General features: G+C 41.7%; 1 protein-coding gene across 2 annotated transcripts in view; it reads right to left on the bottom strand.

Moving 5' to 3' along the window:
• Nucleotides 1-12214, bottom strand: part of LOC140203156 (GRB2-related adapter protein-like) — a 72592-nt gene that overhangs the window by 42597 nt on the left and 17781 nt on the right. For both annotated transcript variants that reach the window (XM_072269045.1, XM_072269044.1), the window contains exon 2: nucleotides 7031-7128. In XM_072269045.1, coding sequence (XP_072125146.1) covers nucleotides 7031-7128 — 98 coding nt within the window. The remainder of the gene's footprint in view (nucleotides 1-7030; nucleotides 7129-12214) is intronic.

Raw genomic sequence — 12214 nt, 5'->3', positions numbered from 1 at the left:
ACAATGAGCTGCATTGTCTCTTTGCATCAGCTGTTAAGCCAAGATAGGCTCGGTTCTCTTGGACCCATAGGGAAATTGCACTGTTTCAATTTCAAATAATGCTATGTCTTTTATTGCTTATTTTGTGGTGTAAGTGATGAAATAATTTAAGGTCGTGTAAATAATGTTTGTAATGCACTGTGCTGTTGCTGCGAAAAGCAAATTTTCATGGTATGTATACCTTGGGTAGGTATATCCCCAACAGCCAATCACGCGGCAGCAACTATAGATATTTAGATAGAAAGACAGAAAGATAGAGCAGTTGACTTCAAATTCCTTATCCAAGTTGGTCATTATCCCCAGATCAACATCTCCAGAGTATTAATTCTGATTAGTAACCCTTTTCTGTTTGTGGAATCTTGTTCAGCATTAATAATCAGCCATGTTTCTGCCGAACAATAGTAATCACCATGTTAAAAGCTCTTAATTGTTTTCAAAGTTTTACCACGTAGATGCCACAGCCAAGAAAGTTTCCCAGTGCTTCTACTTCCTCAGGAGGCTAAAGAAACTTGGTGTATCCCTGGTGACGTTTACCACTTTTTATTGATGTATCTATCAACTGGCAACTGCTTTGAATGTGACATTGAGAAGCTGAAGAATTGCGGACACAGCTCAGAGAAACCAGCCAGCCTCCCCTCCACGGACTCGATCTGCACTTCTCACTGCCTCAGTAAAGTAGCCAGCATAATCAAAGACCACCCCCATCTGGACACTCCCTCTTCTCCCCCCCCCCATCGAGCACAAGATACAAAAGCACCAGCCACCAGCTCAAGGACAGATTCCACCCTGCTGTTACAAGACTATTGAATGGTTCCCTAGTACAAAAAGATGGACTCTTTCCCTCACAATCTACCTCGTTCTGATCTTGTATCTTATTGTTTTCCTGCTCTGCACTTCCTCTGTAGCTGTTACACTTTATTTTGCATTCTGTTATTATTTTATCTTGTTCTACCCCAGTGCACTGTGTAATAATTTGATCTGCATGTTAGATAAGCTTTTCACTGTACCTCGGCACATGTGACAATAATAAACCAATTCCAATTCGGAGATCCTGAGATTGATATAGAGAAACCACATTATTCATTTTTTTTCCCAAGGGACCAAGTGGATTACAAAGCAACTATTTCATCCTTTGCAAAGAGTGATGATCATAAACAGCTGTGTATAATCACCAGCAGAATAATATTTCTGAAAGCACATGATAAATACTTTGTATGGTACATTCAATCATTTGAAAATCTATAGTCCCCTGTTAAAGCATTTTTCTAAGTGCTCCCTTTATGATTTTATTTTTACAAAGGACATGACTGCTAATGCAGGAAGTGGAACATTTTCCAGTATGAGCTCCTACAATTTAAAATCACTCCAGCTTGAACATAATGAAGCCACTCAGGCAGAATGACTTTTGTTGTTCTAAGAAGAAATGGAGTAATTTCCTTCCTCCCAAAAGATTAAAGGGGGCAATGTTTTCAGCACAACTATCTGAAGATTAGATTTAAAGATTAGCTTTATTCGTCAAAATATCGAAACATACAGTGAAATGTGTCATTTATCTCAATGTGTGCTGGGGACCGTCAGCGAGTGTCGCCATGCTTCTGGCTCCGATTTAGCATGGGCACAACTTACTAACCCTAACTCCTACGTCTTTGGAATGTGGGGGGAAACTGGAGCACCCAGAGGAGAACACGCAAACTCCTTAAAGACAGTGGTGGGAAGTGACCTCTAATCGCTGATCGATGGCGTAGAGTAATGTTATGCTAACTGCTACACTACCGTATATGTTGAAAAACACTCAACACTTGGACTTGTCAGATTTGAACTCTCCAATTAAGCAGAACTTTATCATACAAAGGATATCAAATCAGATCTAGAAAAAGTAAAATGTCTGTTTTCTATGTGTGACTAAAGCAAAGATAGAATTTTGGGCAGGTTTTAAAGTGTTGAATCCATTTCTGGCTTTAAGTTCCATCTGTCGAATAATTGTAACAGTGAAAGGATATTCATAATTCCTGCAGAGATTCACCCTAACTCCAACGTGAATTCCTTATGGTGATTTCACACACGTCACAGTGACATCAGTAAGTCACACATTAATGACTTTATAATCAAAACTGGGTCAAAGGATAATAACTCATGACCTTTGTAGCTTCATCATGCTTAAAGAGTCCCTCCCTGGAATAATATCTTTACAAGTTAAGGAACTATGGAATGAGAGACAATAGCAAGAACATTATGATCTAATTTTGTTGGCGAGGTTACATTTAACTAAGTAAATTTAAGTGCAAAATATCAATTCATATTTGACTATGAGCAATTCTCCTTGCATCTTAGTGGGAGATCTTACTTCATTCTACGATGAGGCACTTATGACTACTGAACCAAATATGCAGGGAAGAAATAAGTACAATCTGATTTGGTTCATTTTAACCAGTTAAGAAACCGTGTGCTTTCCACTTTTTAATAGTTATTGGATTGGTCTGAAAAGGTAAAAGTAACCAAGTTTATGAGGAAAATGTGGACGTGAGATGGGACGAAATGGACATCTCACATAATATCAGAGAAGTGGCCTCCACCCAGGCAGAATAATCTACAAATCATAATCCTTACGATGAAACGTTGCGTACGCAGGGACTATGGCATTGTCAAGGATCCCTCCCATCTGTCCCACAATCTCTTTGAACCCCTGCCATCAGGCAGGAGGCACTGTAGCATTAGGACAACAACTGTTAGGATGGAAAGCAGCTTCTTCCCCCAGGCCGTGAGACTACCAAACTCCCTGCGACCACCCAGGTCTCATCACGTATGAAATGCCAGTTGCATTATACTATTTTTTTTAAACTTCTGTCATAAAAGTTCATGCTAAATGCCAATCTTCAGGAGTATGTTTTATTATTTGTTAATTAATATGTGGTAATATTACTTCATGTTTTGTGTGTGAGTTATATGTACTGCATTGTGCACCTTGGTCTGGATGAACGATGTTTCATTTGGCAATATACACATATATAGTGGAATGATAAACAGATTGTTAGCGATAACCAAACAGGCCATTTGTAGACCGCTGCTGCTGTTGCCACCATTCTTGAGGACCCAGGGCTCTATGACGAAGGGGGGCATCGTTGGTGATTTCAATATTCATATTAATGAACCTTCAAATGAAAACTCTATGGCAGCTGAATTCATGAATTTGCTCGACAGCTTGTCACTGAGCCCACCCATTGACTTGGAACTACACCTGACTTAGTAATGGCAAAAGGGTTCAATATTATTAACATTTCTCAGCAACACACACAAAAAAAGCTGGAGGAATCAGCAGGCCAGGCAGCATCTATGGAAAAGAGTAAACAGTCAACATTTCAGGCCGGGACTCTTCATCAGGACTGGAGAAGGCTCTCAGACCAAAACATTTACTGTTTACTCTTTTTCATAGATGCTGCCTAGCCTGCTGAGTTCCTCCTGCATTTTGAGTGTGTGCTTGGTTTTCCACCATCTGCAGATTTTCTCGTGTTTGTATTAACATTCCTTTGCCTAATACCATTATCTCTAATCATTTTGTGTACTTTTTGACGCCCTCCTGCCTATACCCAAAATGACGGAAGAAATTACATTTATAAACGGCTCCGTGATGCCGCATCGCAAATTAAATTCTCTGAGTTGGTTAATTTATCTGACCCATGTGACTTAAACTGCTCAGTAAATCAAATGGTTGATTCTTTCAACAATAACTTGACAAATATATTTAACACAGTGGGCCCACTCAGTGAAACATCACCATGGTTACAGGATTCTGTCCAGGAACTCAAGAGATTATGCGGAGTATCTGAGAGAAAATGGAAGAAACCCATGCTCGACGTCCACCATAATATTTTGAAAGAAAAACCAGCCTCCTTTAACACAGCTATACGCTTTGCAAAAAGAGACCATTTTTCCAAGATTATTACAGAGAATAGCCATGATACAAGAATATTGTTTTCAACTATAACCCAACTGTTAAAGCCTGCACCATCCCATAACGTCCTCAGTCAAGCATCTGCCACAAAACATGAGGAATCTGCAATATGTTTTAATCGACAAAATTCAAAGATTCAAAGTACATTTATCATCACAGAATGTATAAATTATACACCTTGCAATTTGTTTGCTTACAGGCAGGCACAAAGCAAGGAGCCCACAGAGCTCAATTTAAAAAAAAGACCATAAGCACTGCGCTGAGAAAGAGGGAAAAGCACACACATCATGCAAACGATAGGAGAAAGCAACAGCACTCTGAACCAGATTGTGTCTTTAGATCCGCTCCCCGAGCAGCTGGAGTAGACCCAAGCCTCTATCTCAGTTCATCATATCAGTGGGGCAAAAATGCAGTGAAACTCGCAAAGACAACAGCCAACCAGCGCAGCTCACAGCTTCCGACCACACAAAGAGGAATGAAGATCGCGGGAGAGCGAGTGAAATCAGCCCAACCCTTGCCTCTGCTCCCAACACTTGGGCTTTCCAGTCTACCTGGACCAGTGTTTAAATTGTCCAAGCACCAGGTAGTGCTTCGTTCTCGGACCTCTCGTATAATTGTACATCTCAGTTGAGCCTGATGATAACACCCTATCATCTTTGACTTCTGGTATGCTTGCAATGAACAAATGGACAAGCAATAATTTCCAAAAGCTAAATGAGGATAAAACTGAAATTCCAAAGCCAAAGGAGATACACTTATTGATAAACTTGTGAACTTGGCTCCCCTTGTAAAATCAGAAGTAACAAGCCTGGGTGTTGTCCTTGATTCCGATTTGAATTTTAACCCCACATAAAGAAAATGACCAGTTCTATATTTCTACATTTAAGAAATAGTGGAAAGGTACCCCCATTTCTGTCATGCAATGATGTTGAAGTCTACTACATGCCTTTATATCGAATAGACTAGATTACTGCAATGCACTTTTTGTTGGCCCTCCAAAGCAATCTATTGACCAGTTCACTGGGAATGCCACTGTTAGATTTTTAACCAAAACCACGATGAGCAAGCATATCACTCCCATCCTAGCTACTCTGCATTTGCTTCCTGTATCTCTGAGAATTGACTTTAAAATTCTCTTACTTGTTTTTAAAGCTCTTAATGGTCCGGGACCAGAGAATTGCTTTCATTTTATAATCCTGTTCAAGCTCTCAGGCCTTTTTCCACCAGTCTCTTAAATTTAAACAATCTCCAACAAAAGATAATGGCAGGTCAGGATTTTTGAACTATGCTTCTGAACTGTGGAATTCAAGACCAACTGCAAAACCAGAAGGGATGCAGACTCGTTTAGCACTTTTAAACACCAGCTCAAAACCTATTCATTTAATCTTGCTTTTAACTAACATCCTTTTGCCTTTTTGTTTTCATGTTTATTTTTACTTTTAATTTTATTTTCATGTTTGTACGTTTATCCCATTGTGAAGCACTTTGAACTACATTGTCTGTATGAAAAGTGCTCTGTAAATAAGTTATTGTTATCTTGCTTAACCATGTTCTGCCTTCTCCCCATAAATTTGATACCCTTAGAAATCAAGAACCTGTCGACCTCTGCTTTAATTACACCCAATGATTTGGTTTCCACTGCCATCTGTGGCAATGAATTCCATAGATTCACCTACCACTGCCTAAAGAAATTCCTCCTCAACTCTGTTCCAAAGGGCCATCCTTTTATTCTAAGGCTGTGTCCACTAGCGCTGGACTCCCCCACTATAGAAAACATCCTCTCCACGTCTACTCTACCTAGGCCATTCAATACTTAACAGGTTTCAATGAGATCCCCACCCCACCGCCCCATCATTCTACTAAACTCCAGCTAGTACAAGCCCAGAGCATCAAATGCTCCTCATGCGTTAACCCTGTCACTAAGTTACATACTGATTTCTAACTTTTAATTATTCTAATGAAAGATCACCAAGATCATAAGATATAGAAGCACAATTAGGCCATCTGGCCCATTGAGTCTGCTCCACCATTTCATCATGGCTGATCCATTTTTCCTCTCAGCCCCAATCTCCTGCCTTTGCCTTGGTGCTTCTCCCTCCCCCCACATATCCTTTCATGCCCTGATCAATCAAGAATCTATCAACCTCTGTCTTAAATATACGTAAAGACTTGGCTTCCACAGCTACCCGTGGCAAATAACTCCACAGATTCACAGTCTCTGGCTAAAGAAATTCTTCCTCACCTTCATTTTAAAAGGACGCCCCTCTATTCTGAGGCTGTGACCTCTGGTCTTAGACTCCTCAACAAAGGAAACTTCCTCTCCCCATCCGCTCTATCAAGGCCCTTCAACATTTGGTAGGTTTTAATGAGGTCACCCCTCATGCTTCTGAATTCCAGTGAATACAGCCCCAGAGCCATCAGGCTCATATGACAAGCCTTTCGATCTTCGAATATTTTTGTGAACCCCCAAACTGCTCACAATACTCAAAGTGAGGCCTCACTAGTGCTTTATAAAATCTCAACATTACATCCTTGATTTTATATTCTAGTCCTCTCGAAATGAATGCAAACATCACATTTGCCTTCCTCGCTACTGGCCCAATCTATAAATTAACCTTTAGGCAATTCTGCATGAGGACTCCCCATGTCCCTTTGCACCTCATATTTTTGAATTTTCTCTTCACTTAGAAAATAATCTACCCTTTGGTTGCTTCTACCAAAGTGCAGGACCACATACCTCCCTACACCATATTCTCTCTGCCATTTCTTTGCCCGTTCTAATTCTGTTTCTCCATCCATGGATGCTGTCTAACCAGCTGACAACCTTCAGCATTTTTGAACTTTATTTCAGAATTCCAGCATCTGCAGTTTTTACTCCACACTTTCCATTTGTGTTAATCTGCTCCCTTCCAGGCGCTGAGGTCAACTGTAGAACTTCCCCTCCCGCTCCATCTAGCAACACTGAGCACACTGTTACGGGTCAGCAAGATTAAATAGGAAGTTGTAGAGGAAGTTAAATAGGAAATCCCAGTAAATACTCACGTGTGTGGCTTCAATTTAATGTAGTTCTTGGGAATAAAACCTTCTACGCCATGTAATTCAGCCTTATACCAGTTCGGGTCATCTTCCATGTTCAGCACCTGAAGAAAAGAGATTGTGTTTATTGTAAACAACAGGAATTCTGCAGATGCTGGAAATTCAAGCAACACACATCAAAGTTTCTGGTGAATGCAGCAGGCCAGGCAGCATCTCTAGCAAGAGGCGCAGTCGACGTTTCAAGCTGAGACCCTTCGTCAGGACAGACGAAGGGTCTCGGCCTGAAACGTCGATTGTGTTTATTGTAGAAAGCTTTCACCTCACTGAAGAGCAAACATTCTGAAAGTATGTTGTCCCTCTTCATGCCTTGTGGCACATCAGGTGGCAACCTTGCCGTTTCTGTAGAATTTGTCTGCTTTCTTCGAGGCTGAGTTGCTAGCTCGACGCTCAACCCAGCACGGATGGAGTGTGTGCTAGGTGCCTGTTGGATTCAAACCGGGGACCATTCATCTCAAAGTCCTCTGTGGATGCTACTACACCACTGTCCGGCTATTCTAACACTATAGTAACACTATATTCTGCATTCTCTTATTGCTTTTCCCTTGTACTATCTCAATGTACTGACGTGGGGGAATGGCAATAAGAAACCAATTTACCAATCAATAAAATTACCAACTTACCAGCACTCCACACTCAGTGGCCACTTTATCAGGTACACCTGCTTGTTAATGCAAATATCTAATCAGCCAATCATGTGGTGGCAACTCAATGCATTAAAGCACGCCGACATGGTCAAGAGGTTCCATTCCAAAACCTAATTAGCTCCCTGCAATGTCAGTGTTTTTCTAAAGCAACACACATAAAACTCTGGAGGAATTTAGTAAGTCAGGCAGCATCCAGGGAAATAAACAGTTGACAGTTTGCGCCAAGATCCATCTTCAGGCCAGAAAAAGAAGGGCGAAGATGTCAGAATAAAAGGCCGAATTTATGAAGCAACCAATAGCCTGCAGATATGCATTCAGTGGCCACTTTATTAGTTACCTCCAGTACCTAATGAAGTGGCCTCTGAGTGGATGTTCCGTTCGTGGTCTTCTGCTCCTGTTGCCCATCCAGTTCAAGGTTCGATGTGCTGTGCGTTCAGAGATGTTCTTCTGCGCACCGTTCAAATCTGGCTATTTGAGTTCCTGTCGCCTTCCTGATAGCTTGAACCAGTCTGGCCATTCTCCTCTGACCCCTCTCATTAACAAGGCATTTTCACCAGCAGAACTGCTGCTCACTGGATGCTTTTTGTTTCTTACACCGTTCTCTGTAAACTGTAGAGACCGTTGGGCATTAAAAATACCAGCAGATCATCAGCTTCTGAGATTCTCAAATTCACCCTTTCTGGCACATCAATATTATCAGCAGCTAATAAGGAGCATTCTAATGAAAGTACTTGATTTCATAAGCCAATGCAAGTGTGTACAAAGTACATGAAAATATTGCCCCATTTCTCACTCCCAACAGATGGACAGTGACAATTAGACCCACCATTCCAACGCAAAACCAACTCCACCACGCTGCTCCAACCTTACGCTCAGTTTGCAAGATTCCATTAAAGTTTCTGCCTCAGCTACATTCTACGGGCCATCACGTAGCAAAGCGCCTATCGTAATACCTCACAGCGCCATCAATCAGTGTTCAAATCCTGCAACTGTCTGCAAGGAGTTTGTACATTTCTCCCGGTAATGTCCAAACACTCTTTCTCCTCCAGGTGCTCAGCTTTCCTACCACATTTCAAACACATACTGGTTAGGAAGTTGAGGGTATGCTATTTTGGAGTCAGAAGAAAGGCGACACCTGTGGGCTGCCCCCAGCACATCTTAGGATTGTGTTGCTCATTGACACAAAGGACACATTTCACTGCGTATTTCAATGCAAATGTGACAAATATAGCTAATACTTACAGCAAAGAATTTGATATCCAAAAATCCCATTCATCATTTTCTTTGTGGTGAATTTAAACTGTTGATCTTTAATTACATTGGAAATACTTAAAAATTCTTTACCTGTCAAGTCTCTGCCTCTATTTGAGTGTTAATACTGTTGACAAATCAATGCTAAACATTCTCTCGAGTCAGGGCTTCCCAACCTTTTCACTGCCGTGGACCAATACCATTAAGCAAGAGGTCCATGGACACCAGGTTGGGAACCCTTGCTCTTGTCAACGTCTTTTCAAAATGGGGACTGTACAAAGTTCTCCATTTGTGGCTTGAGAAAGTTATTACTTGCATTTTAAGCTTTACCGTTGAATTCTGTTCCTCTCTTACAACCATGTCTGAGCAAAAGAATGCCAATCAGTAACCTCAGTTGGGCACTTCATATTGTAAGCCACCATAAGACATGGGAGCAGAATTAGGCCATTTGGCCCATCGAGTCTATTCCACCATTCCATCATGACTGATTTATTACCCCTCTCAACCTCATTCTCCTGTCTTCTCCCTGTAACCTTTGGTACCCTTACTAATCAAGAAACTATCAATTTCTGCTTCAAATATACACAATGATTTGGCTTCCTCATCTGTCTGTGGCAATGAATTCTACAGATTCATCACCCTCAGACTAAAGAAATTTCTCCTCATTTCTGTTCTGAGGGGACTTCCTTCTATTCCATTATCTTAAACTCATTGGATTATTTTCTGTGCAAAGACTCTTTTCAAGAACTGCAGTAGAACTTGTCATAGGGACATCCACCCTGAGGCACTCACAGTAAAGCTTGCTGACATACCCAAAATGCTGGTCTGGCAGGGCTGTGGGTATTAGAGAACTTAACCAAATCCTCACACCACCAATCTCTACCTCCCACATTGAAACACCATCCTCCATCCACATCTAACCTGTCACCTCAAGCCGAGATCTCTGCTGCCCATCCCAGTTCCCCACCTTTGCTCCTTGCCTTTCACAAGTTCGCATCCTGATCTCCTGATCCTGCTCCCGGAACCCAATGACAGGCTGCTGGCCCAATCGCAAGCGTTAATCCCACCTCCCCCATTTCCACCGACGGCCAGTGTCTCCAATTCCTTCCCTCCCTTTCCAAAGTACAGTGCTCTTGCTGTTTGCTCCTTCCACATCCCAAGACCAGCAATGCTGCTCAACACTTTATACCATCTACCCCACCTCCAGCAGAAGAGGGCACCACTTCCAGGGCCGCAGCCTGTGACCAATATTTGAATTCTGTCATAGAGTTATCAAACACTAAGCAGAAAAACGGGCCCTGCAACCTACCTAGTCCATGACAAAATATTAACCTGGCTAGCCTTATCGACCTGCACCCGGTCATAGCCCTCCATACCCCTTCCATCCACGTACCTATCCAAATTTCTTTTAAATATTGAAGCCAAACCCACAGCCACCACTTCTGCCAGCAACTCGTTCCACACACTTATCACCCTCTGAGTAAAGTAGTTCCCCCTCAGGTTCCCCTTAATTATTTCACCTTTCACCCTTAACTCATACCATGGGTTCTTAACTTGTAAAACAGCCTCATGTGTGGCACCTTGTCAAAGGCCTTCTGAAAATCTAACTATACAACATCTACCAATTCTCCTTTGTCTATCCTGCTTGTTATTGCTTCCAAGAATTCCAACAGATTTGTCAGGAAGATTTTTCTTTGAGGAACCATGCCGACTATGGCCTATCTTATTTTGTGCCTCCAAGTGCCCTGAAACCACATCCTTAACAATTGACTCCAATATCTCCCTAGCCACCAAATTCAGAGTCATTGGCCTATGGTTTCTTTTCTCCTGTCTCTCTCCCTTCTTGAAAATTAGAGTGATATTTAGAATTTTCCATTCCTTCAGAACCATGCCAGAATCAATTGATTCATGAAAGATCATTCCTAAGACCGGGTCGAGACAACAGAGACTTTTGGAGAAGAGGAGTTCGGTGGGTAATACCGTTTGGGCTGACCGGAAGTGCACCGAGAGCGGTAAGCATAAAGGAGTTTCGTGCTTACTGATCTGGTTAACAACGGATGGTGCAATCCAGAGTATATTACGATCGAGGAACATGTTTGCAGACTGGATACTGAACTTTTTACTGTTGGACTTCGGCCACATTCCACCGTGATACAACACTGGCGGCATGGGAGATCGTTCCTGCCTGTGGCCATCGAACGTGCAGCTCCTCCCGTGGAGGGTCAGACACCCTGAGCCAATAGACTGGTCCTGGACTTATTCTCCATCTGGCATAGTTTGCATTTGTTGTTTGAGTGTTGGGTTTTTTGGATTGCTATATTTATTCTTGGTTGGTGCGGCTGTAACGAAACCAAATTTCCTTCGGGATTAATAAAGTATATCTATCTATCTATCTATCTATCTAATGCCATCACAATCTCTTCAGCCACCTCTTTCAGGACCCTGGGCTGTACATCATCTGGTCCAGGTAACTCATCTACCTTGAGACGTTTCAGTTTCCCAAGAACCTTTTCCCTAATAATGGCAACTTCACACACTACTGTTCCCCGACACTCTCAAACTTCCGGCATACTGCTAGTGTCTTCCACAGTGAAGACTGATGCAAAATCTGGTGACGTATATGTATTTTTAAAATAAAATTTACTTTCAACTCTGTATTCTTTTGCACACTGAGTGTTTGTCAGGCTTTGTGTGTACCTTTTCATTCATTCTGCTGTATTTCTTTGTTCTACTAGTAATGCCAGCATGAAAATGAGTATCAGTGTAGTGAATGGTGACATACATGTGCTTTGATAATAAATTTACTTTCAACATGTATGCTATTATCCGTATTACTTATTTTATTATTTTCACTTTATTTGTAACTTACAGCAATTTTGATGGTCTTGCACTGCACTGCTGCTGCAAAACAAAAAAACTTCACAACATATGCCAGAGATAATAAACATTTTTATTCCAATTCTGTTAAGGTTGAGGGTGGGAAGGGGAGTCAAAAGAGACGTGCGAGGCAAGTTTTCTTTTTTAAAAACACAGTGCGGTGAGTCCTGGAATGCCAGGGGTGGTAGTGAAGACAGTCACGGTGGTGGTAACTAAGAGGCTCTTAGATAGGCACGCGAATCTGCAGAGAATGTCCATGTACAGACAGAAGTGTAATTAGAGGCCATTTACCTAGTGTGATGCCATTACGGAGCGTTCCAGAGTTCAGAGTTCAATTCCAGCACCGTTCTGTAAGGAA

This window comes from Mobula birostris, chromosome 9 (assembly GCF_030028105.1).
Source record: "Mobula birostris isolate sMobBir1 chromosome 9, sMobBir1.hap1, whole genome shotgun sequence".
In the NCBI taxonomy this organism is placed as follows: Eukaryota; Metazoa; Chordata; class Chondrichthyes; order Myliobatiformes; family Myliobatidae; genus Mobula; species Mobula birostris.
The sequence above is the reverse complement of the archived record's forward strand: the minus strand, read 5'-3'. Positions and strand labels throughout refer to the sequence as shown.